General features: G+C 31.9%; 1 protein-coding gene across 1 annotated transcript; it reads left to right on the top strand.

Annotated features, from left to right (window-relative positions):
- Positions 1-3282: 3282 nt before the first annotated feature.
- Positions 3283-6092, top strand: LOC128200161 (uncharacterized). Its single transcript, XM_052892615.1, has 2 exons — positions 3283-3434; positions 3959-6092. Exon 2 carries the CDS (start codon positions 3964-3966, stop codon positions 5833-5835), a length of 1872 nt encoding a protein of 623 aa, XP_052748575.1. The 5' UTR covers positions 3283-3434; positions 3959-3963; the 3' UTR covers positions 5836-6092.
- Positions 6093-16969: the final 10877 nt, after the last annotated feature.

Raw genomic sequence — 16969 nt, 5'->3', positions numbered from 1 at the left:
TAGATATTGTTAAGTTTCATATTATTAAATTTCATTAGCAACTCTTCCAATTTGCATTTAAAATGTAAGCTCACGTACTTATACAAACATAAACACCTACACAAGTGCGCCATAGTAAAGTAAAGAACCGTCCGAATACGCCATTATTTTAATACCCTTATCAAAAAACAAGGCACATTACAAAATGGCCGCCATTTTCATGAGTTTGCGCGGGAAAACGCTCGTGAGCCAGCCTGGAAAATTATAACAAAAGGCATCTACCGCTATCTTTCTAATTATAGTAAATCACCTTGCTACAGGCGAGATAAGACTGTATACGCACAGTGGTAAAAAGCCGTAAGAGCTCTGGTGAAAATATGACTTACGCTCTTTTGGTAACATGTGAAGAAATTTCATATTAAGCTGAAAGTAAAAGGACGTAAGTAGAAAAGCGGAAAAGGTATGTTACGACGTTTAGTAGTAAAAACGAATTGGAAATATTTGGGAGGCAAAAGTGGCGATAGTAGAGTTGAAGTTGGATTACAATACGACGTTTCGTTTCCGAGTTGGAACCTCGTTCGATGAACGGACCCTCGCTTTGTATAATATCAACGAAAAGTGTTTTGGGGTAATAATCACATTGGGAATATAATATTATTAATTCTCTTCGTAGTCAGTAGGTATATTTTACAAAATTATGAAGTGCATAGGTACTAGCATTTGTATTCACTTTTATAATAATTAATATTTATAAATAGAGAACATTTTAGTACTTACTAGTTAAGGGCTGAAGTCCACAGATTGAGGCTCTGGTTTCATATAAAATATGTTACGTATTTTGTCAAATAATAACTCTCCTAAGTCATACTAAATTATCTATAATTTTGCATCGCTTTACTCACTTATTAACTACGTGGTTGCTAGATTGATTTCGTAATTAGTAGGAGCGATGGAGCGGACTCAATGGAGCTCTTATGAATAAGAACTCCATTAAGTTCGAAACAAGTAATAGCCGGTAAAATAATTATTATATAGAATATTTTTCTAATGTTATATTGCTTGCACTTGTTCATAATTTTTACATAAATTAATAATCAGTCATCGTCCAGCGGTAGGATATTAAATGCTACTCTGGTTTGTAAGGTGAGACTTATTTTTCATAAAATAGGTTACCGGAAATTATATATAAAAAAATGTTTAAAAATAGAGCGAAAAGTAAAACGTTTCGAAGAATCAACAAGCTGAAGTGGCAATAAGCTGGTAATATAATTAAATGAATCGACAGCTGATAAAAAATTCTTGTAGCTACATATAAAAATTACGGAAAATTAAAAAACAAATCACATAAAAAATTTAAGTTACATTATTTAGGTAATTTATTTTGTGGTTTATTAATGTTTTTCTAAACGAGTATACCCCTGTTCTATAGCTACGCAGATATTAGGCGGTGCACCAAACTCTCACACATTTATAACCCTACCTGTACTACACTTCACCCTACACACACATCCACCTGCCTGAAACCAACGAACAAAACCTCCCTTGCCCTTCTCAAGGGTTGTTTAACAGACGAATTGGGAGAATCAAAGCATTATGCAAGAGGTCCTATTAATATGGCCGTGTGAATTCAAAGGGAGTGTTTACGTGTGTTGATATGACTTGCTATAGTAAATTTTAATTCAATGGAAATAAGTTTTTTTTGTAGTTTCACCAGTGCATTCAGTGTCATCGACAACGTTAGTTCAATATACGAGCTTTTGTCTGTGGTCGGTTTCGCGTGAAAGTGTTGTCAAACACGAGTATTAGATATAAGATATGTAGGTATTAATAAAAGCAAGTACACAGCTACGCGATTGAAAATTGTATAGCTAATAAATTTGTCACGGAAGAGTTAACGTGTCATCACTACAGATGGGCAAAGCACCGGGTTTAAACCCGGTGCTTTGGTAAAAACCCAATAAACACCCATAAACTCCCATAATCACCCAAAAAAATAGGTTTTTACGTATTTTTTTGAAAATATGTAAGTAATACCAATAAATTATTTTTATAAATTGTATTGATCAATTCTACAATATTAAATAAAACGTTAACTAATAATATTTCAGGAAATTTTAAAAATCTATATATAATAAAATGAAAGTAATTAATTTTCAGTGTTTTCATGTTGCAGTTGATCAACATGTTGGCCTTTTGCTTCCCGTAGATACTTTAAAATTTCTTCATAACACCTCGTTCGCACACATGGCCGTATATATTTAAATTCTTGAGCCACTAACAGTCCGAAATACTCATTTCTTTTATCCTCTTCTCCATAAATTAAGCATTTAGAACAGTTTGTTTCTTCTTTCAGTAAATTTTCTTTTACTTTATCCTCGTTTTTTTCTTTGTTGCGACGACGCTGGGTAAATCATCTGGACACTGGGTCTCACTATCGCCAAATATATTTGGAGATCGGCTTCGGCTACGGCTTGGCAGACATTTTTTTCTTTCTACAATTTTAAATTAAATTTATTAGAATAAATGCTTCGAACACACGCGATCTAAGTACCTTTTGTGTTTATTATACCTTACCTACCTAGGTATAAAAAGAGTACTTACGTAGATTTTCTTTTATTAACTGTTTTATACGAAGATCTTGATCTCTCAAATTAGCATCCATTTTACTTCCAGTGATTATCAACTAAATTAATAATCCACAAAGTATTAAATAACGTTTTTATGAAATATTTAGCACAAAAACAATACCCTTTAAATATCGATCGTCAGTAACTGTGGCTGACTTACCTATATTCTAGCAAGCAGGACTGCCAGATGTGAAGGGGAAATCCCCAATAAATTGTTGCATGTGACTGATGATGTGAGCATGTTCGTTTCATAATAAAAATGTTGCCAGGTAACCAAAAAGTCGTATGTTTTTGTGCGAATTACGATCATAATCTTTACGATCGTACATTAAAAAATAGACAAATAATAGTATGAGTACGATTTAAATCGTATATCTGTCAACCCTGCTAGCAAGACAGCGACAAAATCACGTTGCATAACAATGTAGCCCAAGCTTATATCTTATGAAATATACGGAAGAGATACGGACTTAGAAAAAACAGAAATGTTGTTCTTTGTGGAAGTCATTGATGAAATTCTATGTATTTTAGCCCGCAAACTTTCTTCAAACAAAAACAGCGCCATCTAGTATCGAGTTCTGTAATTATCTCTTTGTTTATGGATTTGAAGTAAGACCGCCACGCATGCAATACATTATGACTGGGGATTCCCTATTCGTCGACGCTGAATATGAGGCGACGACAATCACTGTCAAACGTGTTCACTATTACTCTGACTCTGGTAACGTGACTTCCTGGTAACGTGTTAGGTAGGAAAAGCAGTAAAAAAGTGCATATTAAGGGAGCAGATTTGAAATAATATTTATACTTAACAAGAAATAATTAAAGGTAAGTGGATTTTTGAATGATACAATTATATCATGATCACTTAACAATTTTAACTTAAAATTAGATGTATTATTACAAGCTTTTATTTAGCTTGCGTTATGTAAATAAAAGTATGTAGGTATGTTCGTATGTTGATGCAATTATCCTCAATCCTCAACCGACTGGGATAAAATTTTCCATACACGTTTATTTTGGATGATAGTGCATAGTTAGCTGAGAGTCGTCATTGGATAATAATGGTGGATAGCCTAAGATGTGTACTAGATATTTATTTTTAACATAATATGCGTAAGTACCTAATCGAATTAAAGAAGTTGCTGAGAAAAATACAGAACAATACGATAATAAACTAGCGTCTGCGTTTAATCCTCCGAGGAGATGTAATTTTACAAAGGTTTTTTGTATTTATTTTATTATTTTTTTAATAAATTTATTGTAAATAACAAGAAATAATCATTGTAAAAAAATAGGCACTCTATTGTTGAATTTTCGTCAGACCAACTAATCATCGTTCATTTTTTTAGGTTCAATGGGGAGACCTAAAGATTTACGCATATGGGAGCACTACCGTACTTTACCAAACAAGTCTGTTTCTTGCAAGCTTTGTAATAAGGTCTACAAATTCAGTAATGCTGCCAAAATGCTTCAACATCTTATCACTTGTCCAAAATCTCCAGAAACATTAAAAGACTCTATGAAACTTATAAAAGATAGCTCGTCCAAAACCAAAATGTCTGGACTGTCAGAGATAGAGACAAATGATTCTTTTATAAGCCCCTCGTCGTCTGCTAACACTACAATAAATGCTGAGTTTCAAGACACCGATGATCATATAAAAACAGAATTAGCGAGAGCTATATTTGTAACAGGGACGCCATTATCGATGGTGCAACATCCTTTATGGATACAATTTTTCGAAAAATTGCAACCAAAATTTAAAATACCTTCACGTAAAGCTTTAGCGACAAAATACTTAGATAAAATATATAGAGAAATGCGTTTTGAGTTAAATGAGGAACTAAATGCTTGTAGTTACTTACACCTTCAGTGCGATGGCTGGTCTAATTTAAGAAATGAAGGAATAATAAACTTTCTTATATCAAAACCTCAACCTGCATACGTTAAAAGTTTGAATACAGAAAGTAATCCTCACACTAGTGAATACCTTAGCCAAGAAGTTGAAAAAGTAATGAAAGTGTATGGAGCAAATAAGTTTCTTGTACTTATTGGCGATAACGCTAGAAATATACAAAAGGCATTCGAATTAACAAAACTCAAATATCCACATGTTGTTCCTCTCGGTTGCTGTGCACATATCCTTAACTTGTTGTGCCAAGATATTGTAAAGATACAAGAAGTAACTGTGTTTATTATGCAAGCCATAAATATAATAAAAACTGTTAAAAGGAGTCAACGATTAAGTTCCTTGTTGATAAAATCAAGGCAGGGTGAAGATTCTACACAAACACTAAAATTGCCTTGTGCTACAAGATGGGGAAGTCATGTTACTTCGTTAAAAAGTTTGAAAGCAAATAAGATAGCTTTGCAAATATTAACAGTTAGAGAAGATGTGGTAATTTCAAGAGATATTAAAGATTTAATTCTAAGTGATGATTTCTGGACGAAGACAGGGGAATGTATAAGTATTTTGGAACCAGTCACTGAAAGCATATTTTACTTAGAGAGCGACCAGAATCGTTTGCATCGCACATACATTACATTTAGAGATGTACAAGCTAAGATACGTTTTGCATTAAATGAGATTTCGACATTGAGCGAAGAAAGCAAACAGCAGATTCTAACATCAGTATCTTCAAGATGCAATATGGCAATGAGGCCAATACATTTTGCAGCATATATTCTAGACCCCAGGACTCTAGGAGTCGAACTTACTCAAGAGGAAGAACTTAAGGGTATGGAGTTTATCTACAATTTAAGCCAACACTTAAGTTTGTCAAATGTAATGGCAGATTTGGCGTGTTATAAAGCTAAAGAAAACTTTTGGGCCAGAGGATTTGTATGGAGCTCATTAGATAGCATTGAGCCCCTAATATGGTGGAAAGGTATTTGTGGTTCCACTGAGTTAAGCAAAGTAGCGATTCGTATTCTATCAGCTCCCTGTACTTCGGCAGCCACTGAGCGTTCCTTTAGTATCCAAGGCTACATACATAATAACAAAAGAAATCGACTTACAACTGAAAGAACTGAAAAAATTTCATTCATTTGTTATAACTGGAATCTTAAACATAAAGCTGAATGCGAGGACATTCAGTTTAATGAAGAAAATACCTTAGAAGCTTTCATTGAGCAAGTAAATGAACATAACAGTTTAGACGAAATAGAGCCTATCGAACCTATACAATTCATCGCTTGTAATAACTCTGAATCTGACAGTGATTGACTGTAGTTTTACATTTTACTTTCATCTCTTTCTTAATAAACTCAAAATCAAATTAAAAGTTTTTTATTCTGTAGGCTGCATAATAATATTGTCTATGTCCAGTATAGTGGACGTCTTGCGGCTGAGATGACGATGATGAAGTACAAAATCATAAACACCCAAAAATTTGGGTGTTTATGGGGTTTAAACCCAATAAACCCAAAACACCCGGTTTTTACCCACCAGACTTTAAACCCACCCAGGTGGATTGCCCATCTCTAGTCATCACTGTAATACTATAGACTATGTGTAAATATAGATAGAATAATAGGTATTGTTTGTACGGTAAAAAGGGAAGAGAGACATGTATTTTAATTGATTTGTTCTATTGATTAGAATTAAGGAGGTGTTGTATTTAATTAGCTTTAGTTTATCGCCGTAATGTTAATCTGTTACAATGCTTTTAAAGTCTAAATTACAGAATACATAACAATATCATGTTGATTGTTTCAATCGTTATGACTAAGAGTCAAGTAACGAACATACAAAGAAAATAACGTAGGTAGTTGCCTACGTAGGAATTTCTTACCTATAAGTGCACTGTCATCTAAAAGTTCTTTATTGGAATTTGTAACTAAACAAAGAAAGATGTAATACATATGTTTATTTAAACTACCTGAATATAGACTAACTATATATGGACTGCTAGAGTCTCTCAATAGAAATGATTTAGACCGCTTTAAACAACTGAGAAACGTATTTACGTTATTTTTGTATTGCATGTAAAAATAAAATGGTTGCTGTCACGTTTCTCTCGATAAAATCCTTTGTTGCTTAGGTGGCAGATCTATAGACTGTAAATGTTTACCATAAAGGTTATAGGTGTATCTTACAGTAAACATTATGAAAAAGATATATTACATTATATCTGAATGCAGTGCTATCACCAGTGGGTAATATGTCCGTTATTCTTTTTAACTAAATGATAAAATATATGCGTTAACGGTATAAGCTGGCCAAAAACTAGTGAAGGATGATAAGTGAGAATGAAAAAGCAGATCATTAGTCCATTGTGATGAATTCTCTTAGAACACGATGGTTTACAGAGAGAACTGCGAGAAGATCGACCTGTCAAGGTATTGTTAGTAAGGGGGCTGCTAATCCCCATTATCAACAACCTCATCTCCCACTAAGTGCCCGCGTTTGATGGTTTAATACTGAGATAAGAGCCTTTTAGTAGATTTTTTTAATTGTTATAATTATGGTCATGTATTTACTGTTTGTGACATTATTTTGAGGCCAATAAATATTTTCTATTGTATTCTATATGTATCTATAACTTGCCAGTAGGGTGGAACGTTAGAACATACCCGCCGGGTCGGACAAACGAGCTGGCTAGTCGTAACTCGCGCCGGATAGTTAAGCGTACGAATAACGCCCGATATTGCTCGCGGCTCTAAGTCCAACGATCTGCTACGTAACACGATCCAATTAAATTGCTACAAATTTATGAGGTTCACAACACCCGCGGGAGGTGTCTCTAATTTAGTTTGTTTAAATGTTACGTGCAGTGAATATGTCGTTTAGAAATCAATAGCCTTTAATGCATATACAGTTTCATAGTATCTATTTCATTACGTGTTGAATATATTCCCATTGAATTCAATTACCATTCCCGTAAACTATGGGTTATGTGAAAGAATTTGGAAAGTATACTTTTAGGGCATTTTAGAAAATTACTCGTTTAATAGGTAAGGGATATAAAATAAAGACAATAGACCTAAGGAAAAGGGAATACCACTTCTTTCTATTTTCTTATTTCCCGTATGAAACTCAATCGACCGAGGACAGTAATATTTCCATTTTGCTATATAATAACGATTTACTTTCTCAATTGCAATTCGTCGTCATTGAGCGTAAAGTACGAACGGTAGCTTCAGTTGAAACGAACATGTAATAATAATATATAGTTATTGTTATAGGTACCTACCCGTAACCTATGGCCTCGTACCGAGTAAAACACACCGTTGTTAACAGTACTATAATAAAAAGTTGCGCGTTTTGCATTGCGCGGCGGCAAGCGACTGGGTTGATAACCTATAAAGCGATTCTTCAGTGGGCAGCATTTGCATCATTTTGGCATGGTTGTGATAGTATCCCGGAACGAGAGGTAGGTTTGCTCCGACCTGGCTTCTATCTGCAAAATCAATGTGGCTATTAGCAAGTTTTCGCGCAGTCGCAAACCATACTCGAAACGCTACCGGTCAAAAGTCGCTTTGGACCGCAGGGAACTATGCAGATGCGTTCCGAAATTCAGTTCGTGCCTGCATTAGACTTATGTCTCGTGCGATAAATTTTACAAATAAATTTTTTTAATACATTACTTGTTTAATATTTATATATTTTTTTATTAATTAAACTTCTATACCTATAGGTACTTAAAAATAATGAGATTAAATACATATTATAGATAGGTACATTCTATTAATTTTGTTTAAATTTTTTATTACGTTTTTTATTTGAGAGAGCAGAGAGATATTTTTAATGTATAAAAACTATAATGATGTAATTTAATTCTAATTGATACAACTTATGATAAATATTAATAGATTACAAATACATAGATACTAACTAGCCGAATGAATTAAAACAATGCAACACTTCAATTAAGCAATAATAAATTTACCATTAATCAATTTGTACATTTATTTTACAGGTCATTGAATAATAATGTATTTATTTATAGTTTCCTTACTCAGGAAAATCATTACTAATTCAATCGTATTCACTTCGTTTCATTGTGTTTCCAAATGTTTTTTTATTTTAATCTATGGAAATTATATTAATAGGTAACTGTTGCTTTATTGACATGTTAGTAATTTATTGTGATAAATAATTGATTTTTAATTTTGTTTACATAAACATCAACCTTGTCCAACAGTTAGCATACGGGCTTAAAAAACAAAAAAACAACTGAATATCATAAAATAAAATAAATCCTAAGGACTTATGAACACCATATTTTAGTTCTGAGAATATGCTAAACCATTTCCAGAAATAAGAAGAGTCTAACAACGTCTAACTTGGCAAAGTACTTTACTAATTTATTTCTTTTTTTTAGCAAAGTTAAATATATATATATATATATATGTATTTTCTATCATAAATGTATTATTTTAAACATTAGAAATTGAATTTAGTAATCCATATTTTTAGCCGTATAGCCCAATATAGAATAGGCCATCCCTTCTTTTTCCGTGGGTGTCGTAAAAGCCGACTAAGGGAGGGCGAGGGATGAGCAGCAGCATTCCACTTAAAACATCTCTAAAACCTGACTGCGGTTGCCAATTCGTCTGTCAAGCGTGGCAACTACTTGCAAAACTCTCCAAGGGGGAGGCTTATGTACAGCAGTGGACAGTTAAAGACTGATATGATGATATTTTTAGTATCGGTTTACTTACATTTTTCAATAATACTAGGTAAGTTCATAGATAACAATGAGTTCCAAATAGTTTTTCAAATTAAATTTTGAACATAATTTTTTGTTCATCTTAAGTTGTAGTTTAGAATTTTCAATTGGTCGGGTTAGGAATATTCCTAGCATAAATAAAGGCGCGATTACCAAAACATAGCATTTAGTATTCAAGAAGAATTAGGTAGTTTTAAAGATCTATTATTAGATGAAATAGGTTCCGATTTTTACCTTTCAACATTTTTTATCCCGCCAAAGTGAGTTCTCGAGCCATTCTTGCCTGTAGTACATGTGAGTAAGTACACAGTACGGTGTGTTTGTGTTAGTGAGCACCGAGAAGGGATGTGGAGCGATAAACGTCTCTTAAATCGATACTGCACCCGCCCTGCCTCTGCTGAATTACACAAAACCACCGTTTTTAAAATTACTCTCGACTTTTCAAATCAGTGGATATAATACGGAACTATAAAAATAATTTAAAATCTTTATTTATTATAAACGTGCAAGTGAGCTTGTTTATTTGTTACTTCTTGGCTTGTGCCAACGGATTAACCAGTCACTATGAAATTTGATAGATGAATGGAGAAGAACATAGGCTACTTTATTCCAATCAGTGTACATATCTCTATTACGAAGAAGTAAAAAAGTAAAAGTAGTAAGTAGCATATAAAAGCTAGTTTTAAATAAATAAACATGCTTCACGACTATAATTTGAAATGTTAATATTAGATTATTAATTATCTTCTTGTATTTTGTAATGTATTCGTACGATAGTCATAAATTATTGAAGGGAATATATTTTTTATGGTATGTCTTGTACTTTGAAGCTGTCAAGTTATAAGTATGTCGACAATAGTAATTAAGTTATCGATTTATTAAATTATAAATTCAATTATCATTAATTAAAATTGCAAATCTAAAGCAATAAATTCTGACATAATTCATTCATAAATTTATTATTGTTAATACAGTGGAATTTAATTATTTTAAGTAATATTTTGTGTAGTAAATATGTAAAAGTAAATTTTGTTATTCACTCTAATAATTTAATATAAAGATAAGAACATAAATTGTTAGGTGGTAATTTTTGCAAAACACGAATTTCTAGTTATATACTATGAAAAATCGAAATATAAAATATAGTGAAGTTGTATTATAGTCTAAAATGATATATAAAATACCCTAATGCTGGACTAGCATGCACTTAGGATCTATAAAAGTTGTGTATTTACGTGTAAACACCCTAAGTTTAAGTTGTTAAAATTGTTGTGCTATGAGCTAACGTTTTTGCTCGAATACTTGTCATAAATTTTATGTTCATGTCTATAGTTGTGTCGTGAATATAGCATTATATAAATTTTACAATCCATTTACATGGTGGATCGTTAAGTATAGCTGGTAGACGTTTAGGTTTCATAAAAATTGATTGTAGGCTGAGAAAAATGAAGTAGAAATGGGAGGTATGTATCTTTTGGCTCATTGCCTTTTAAATTTACTTCTATCAGAGTTTAAGAAGCATTAGAGCATTTATTATTTTCAAGGACATTGATATGAAAAGGATGGTTGTCATTATCATTATCATCACCATCATCATATTAGCCATTAACTATTCACTTCTAAATATAGGTTTTCTCTTATTGAGGGTTTTTCCAGTAGTTGTCACGCTAAGCAGGTGGGTTGGCAACTGCAGGAGATTTTGACAATGTTTTAGGAGGGACGCTGCTACCCACCCCTCGAATATTAAGTTCCCTTAGTCGTTAGTCGCTTCTAACGACACCTACAAGAAGGAAGGGGTGGCTCATTCTATGCCAAGACAACATAGCAATATGGTTGCGTTGCTATATTGTATTGTGCTGCAACAAAATTACTACTGCAGGTTGTTCAGCCAATAGAAGTACCACTTTCTGTCGGCATTTCTCCAGAAATCTTCCAAAATTATTATCTTTTATAACTAAGGAGCTTGCTTTCATGCTTTTCTATATCTCAATGAACTTATGAAAATTCATCCGTTGCAGTTCCGATCAGGCTGTTTAGATCAGTGTACCCACAAATAAGAATATTTCTTATTGCAAAATTACATTAGATATTTACCTTCCTATAAGATATTATAGATTTTCTAGAAATTTACTATACATGAATTTTCTTTAACCTGGTTTACGTAGTCCCCGCGTGTGACCTACACGTTTTGTACGCATTCTGTTCTATCCACAAATTTATCCAACACTTTTGTTGATTTGCTTAAGTATCACTGTATGTTGCGCGGAGATCGCGAATATTTGAATAATTCACAACTGGCAGAGATTTTTCGTGATCTTGGCGGATCTTGATCAGCTCGATGCATAATTGGATTACAGACTGATTTTCTCCATTTATTCCCCAATGTGATCCCAGATTTGATAGTGAATATGGATAGGAAAGGACCCTCCTTAGATATTCTATAGAATCAAGATCCTATAGAAGGATATTGCGTTCGGAAATGTTTAATGCATATACAAATGATGAGTTATAGTTATCAATATATCAATAATTAATCTCATCATAATTATGCATGTGGGATACTTACACATTTATATCAACTAACCCCTTTATTACATAGATAGATAATAATGTATCTACTATTAAGTTAAACTATTCTCCATCTTTTACCTCGCATACGTTGTCTAAAAATGTCCGAATTTTATAGTCCATACTAATTTTCCGATCGGGAATTCACCCAGCGAAATTTCCTCAATAGAATAAAAGCAAAATCGAAATAAAATAAAACAATCGAGTTTTCTATCGTATCCGGAATAGTTTGCACGCGGATCGCAGTCGCCATGTTCAATTCAACCGAGTTTCTATTACGTATCGAGGAATAAAATTGATTTAAGTAAATTTTTTTGAACATTATATTAGCCTTTCTTTAAAATTTTGTTATAACAAAGAATAAAAATGTATTCTATAGGTATTTAATACATATCTACTATTCATGTCTCCATAAAAATTATTATATTTCCGCTATAGGCCACCACATATTATTTCAATGAGATGATCCTCACAAAAGAAAAGAAATGAGAATATTGTTTAACCTGATACATATAGGTAATATTTATAACATGATTAAAAAGGTCTTTATTCTGTAAGCGTAACATAAAAAAGTAGTGATTGAAGTGTAAATTTATAAATGTTATTAATTATAGTCAACGTCTCATGCTCAAATTAAAATAAAAAAGACAGCAATATATTATTATTTTTTATATATGGTACTACAGTAGTAGGTACTATTTTGAGGAATAAATAAAATTTTTCTTAGATATATTAAGATGACTTTATCTTATATAAAAATAATTATTTATTTATGTTTATATACATATATACTTATATTTTTTATACAATATAGGGGTCAAATGATCATGCGGCTCGCCTAATGGTGAATAATTGCCGCCGTTCATAAGCATCTGCAACATTAGAAAATCTTTACCTTTCTCGTTATAAGACAAAAAATATAAATAATTAATTTTGTTATTTTTTCTACACAAATAATAGATAATTGCGCCAATAGCGATGGGGGATGAAGCGAACGACACGTATTGAGGAGCACCGATGCAGGGGGAGCGTCAGACCATGAAATTGGTCCAGTCGACACCGTCAAACGCATCGGCCTTTAATAGCACACCGGTAAATGGGATTTCAGCTGTTTTCATAAATAAACTAAATCCTGTTACTATTTGGTATAAATGTGAAGTAAATAATTAATTTAGTATGGATTTTTATAACATGATTGACCTAATTACTGGCTAATAAAGTACTGACTGATGTGCAATTTGCCTTTAACCTCTACGTGATTCTGAATCTATTGAATATTTCATGATTAGTTGTTAAAATTATCATTGAAAGACTCAATTAACTGTCGTTCAACTAGACAAATACAATACAAATCAAGTTTTTTTTTTCTTCAATATGAGGCAAATGTTTTTATTTAAAAGTATATGTAAACGCTATTTACAAAATAAATATAATTTAATTTATCATCTACCATTTGCTCCCCATGCTTCCGATTTAAAATTTTTTGAGATGTGTTTATGTGTTCGCACATTTTAGTATCTATCGGATCTTTACATCAACAATTAATAATAATAATACTTTTATTTACTACGATTTTAGGTATAAAACATTTTTCTTTTAAGTCAAAAGTACGTTTCAAAATCTACTTAAATCAAGCATGCAAATATTTGGCTTTATTATATTAACCGACTCTATTAAATGCCAAAAAGTAACAAACTCACTTTCAGACTTACAATAATTATGCAGACGCATAATTAAAAATCTGCAACACGTTTGTTCATCAATTAAAAAGTATGCATACTGATTAGTGTAGAACTAATTTTCCACGCCATTTATACAAGCATACAGAAAATAGAATGGCTACTAGTGCCCAAACTCAAATGATGTTTGAGCAACTTTACTGGTGCAATATTGCGCATATATAGCTGAGAAGTGACGAAGTTCTAACGAAACACGTCTATTATGTTACTGCACTAACTTCCCGACATTATTGTTCGCAAAAGGTCAAAGCAATTTAAATTCCTATAACAGTTAATCTAATAGCAACTGAATTTGTTTTGGTTGTAGCAAGCGAGTTTAAACTACCATTAGAATTGGTTATGATCATTCTACGAGATATCAGGCGCCATAAAGGTAATGTCAAAAGATAGGGGTACTCAAAAAAATATCAACAAAAAGTATAAGGCGAATGTATCAAACGAGAGGTCGGGGCAAAAAATTGTTTATACATTAAGAATATAATCGCTTGAAACGCAACACCTCTATGCGTGCATTCTTCTTCTGAAAGAGAGGAGAACGCCAGGCGATTTTCGATTTTGTGTAGATTGGTCCCACCTATTGTGAATTCCGTAGGACTGAAATTTATTTGACAGCAGTACTGTCTGTGGAGAATGGAAAATGGCGGAATGGCAGAATATATTGGCATTATGGATATAACTCATGGTTTGTTTTTGGCGGGGATCCGACAAACGTTATTGGTATTTAGAGACATTTAACTATTAGGGGCTATGTTTTTCTTTCTTTAACAGTGAAATATGAGACAGCGACTGTAAAAAAAAGGACTTGCCGACAGTGGGGTCGTTAGTTACGGTGGGAATTAATATTGTTTTAAGTATGCTATGACAAGACAACGCTTAAGTATGTACCCAAATAGATAGGATTGTGAAAAAAAATAGCATGTGAAAACTCTTGACGATAAGTCTATATTTTTAAACATAAACGTTGTTCAAGTGTCAACTAGTTTATTGATGATAAATTAATATTTTGAAACAAAAGTTTTGGGTTGATTTAGTTAAATACTTAATACTGTAAAATTTTAAAAGAGATTTTGTGTATATTGTTAAATATTGTTATTGAACGCAAACCTCGATATATCTATATTATGATAAGTTTATTCAAATAAAATGTACTACATTGCAATTAGTATTAGTTGAAATTGCCGATTTCTTTAATTGAATGTTGTCAAGTTTTTACTCCTAATTATAAAATTAAAATTAAAAAAAAATATATATCTTGAGATAGAGGATCTAGCGTGCAATAGTACCTAATAGATCCAAATTTTCAAAGTAAGAAAAAGTAAAGTTTACGATATAAAGTAAATATGCGAGATCCAGTCACACTAAGGCAACATTAAATATCCACATGACGAGTTCTAGTTTTATATCGATTAAAAGCCTCAGTTATAATTATATAGTTTTTTATTTTATTTTATTTTGTCAATTTAATATATAACATTATATTATTATATCTATATGTGTAAGGGAATTTTATGAGCATTTGTCATTTACAAGAATTGTACTTAATTATATATAAAATATACATAGGTGTTAAAAATAATTTTATGCTATAATCTGTACCTCATTGAAGATGTAAGTATGCTGAAACCAAGGCTTGGTGTTAATTTACGAGTAGATATCCGATAATATTAAATACCACATTATTTCTTGAGAATCCGGTACGTTGCTCGCCCCCTGCAATCTCAGAATAATGTTCAATGAGCTCAGCAACACGAGGGCAAGTCCATTGTTACGTTTTCTACAATGATAAATGTTCACAATGCCTATAATTTTGCAAGTTGTACTATAGCTGTATATATACATACACAAAAGAAAATGCTCATATTTAATATTGCAACGATCCGGCAGTAGTAGTTTTCTGAAACTTCGTTGTTATCCTGAAATGACAGCTTTATTTTGTTTACATGATATTACTTCTTACTATGTGCGAAATGTATTTTCGAATTTGTTTTATTTAATATCAAATGAAATATTAAATAAGCTCTATTTTGATATATAAGAAAATACGTCGTGGGTTGTCTCTCATTAAAAAATATAGTATACTGATGCCCATAAAATATGTAAAAGTTGATTCCTATTCCTTACTTTAAAATACATATTTAATTTATATTTTGTAAGAAAAAACCCGACCGCCTAATGGCAGCGATCACGATGAACATACTAAATCGATACTATATAAGTAACAACTCTTAGATTACGCTCAGGACATTATCCAAATGCAAAATTTGCTTTTCTTATGAAAAAAGTTAATAATCCGAATTGTGATATTTGTAACACATTGGATGATGTTCACCATATGATATCTGAATGTACGAAAGACAAAACACAAAGGGAAGTATTGATACAGAAATATAGTCACAATAGACAGGAGATTGGTTTATTTTCAAATATACTCACAGAACCACATTCCGGAATGGCAAAATCTTTAATTACTATACTTGTATTTTTTATCAATAATTCCCTTTATCAAAATAGACTACTAAGGTATTATGTATTATTTATTTATGTATAAATGTTTTAAGTATGTGATGTATTTTTTAAAATTAGGGTATGATAAGGCTGACATATCCTTATAGGATAAAAGCCTCTAAATAAAAAAAGATAAAAAAAGATACTATATAAGTATGGTAAATCTGGTAATATTGATGATACGTTATTGATACGTATTTATAATATTTTGAGCTTGCAATAATAAAATAAAGCAGGGTTGCCGGATGCGAATTTTTATTTTAACCCAAACGTCAAATATTGTTTTGAAAGATTGTATCGAAATCGATGTGATTTTCAGAATTTTTACCTTATCACAAAGTTCTATCGTTTCTCACTTCGTTTTGCCATGTACCACAATGCCACAAAATAAACGACGAAAAAAGAAGGTCACTCCTTCTCTTTCTATTTTTTTCCTCTTCTTTCTTTCAATATATTCAGGCATATATTTTCCTACAATTATGTACCACATACCTGAACATAGTTTATTTCTAACTACTATTACCTAAAATTTCCAAAAAAAAATTACCCAAATATCTTCAGGCAGATTTCAATTTTTTTCTAAAATTTCTTCAACAATTTGATTTCCACAAAATTATGCGAATAGAAAAATTTTCATCCAAAATTGTGAAAAAAACAATCTGGCAACGCTGAAATCAAGTATTTACCAACCTACCTATCTTCATTGCATTATAATAACTTTATTGTTTTGTTTCGCAGTTCCGCCTGTTCTAAATCAATTTAAAAATCGAATACGCGCGACTTACATACTAACTTAAATCACTTTCAAAACTCGTCTTATACACACACACGAAAGTTACAGGGCCTTAACTCTTCCTTAGATAACGCACGGTCT

This window comes from Galleria mellonella, unplaced genomic scaffold (genome assembly GCF_026898425.1).
Source record: "Galleria mellonella isolate WM207_F2 unplaced genomic scaffold, CSIRO_AGI_GalMel_v1 utg159, whole genome shotgun sequence".
In the NCBI taxonomy this organism is placed as follows: domain Eukaryota; kingdom Metazoa; phylum Arthropoda; class Insecta; order Lepidoptera; family Pyralidae; genus Galleria; species Galleria mellonella.
The sequence above is the reverse complement of the archived record's forward strand: the minus strand, read 5'-3'. Positions and strand labels throughout refer to the sequence as shown.

Coding starts and splice junctions, on each gene's coding strand:
- LOC128200161 (XM_052892615.1), top strand. CDS start 3,964: ATGGGGAGACCTAAAGATTTACGCATATGGGAGCACTACCGTACTTTA.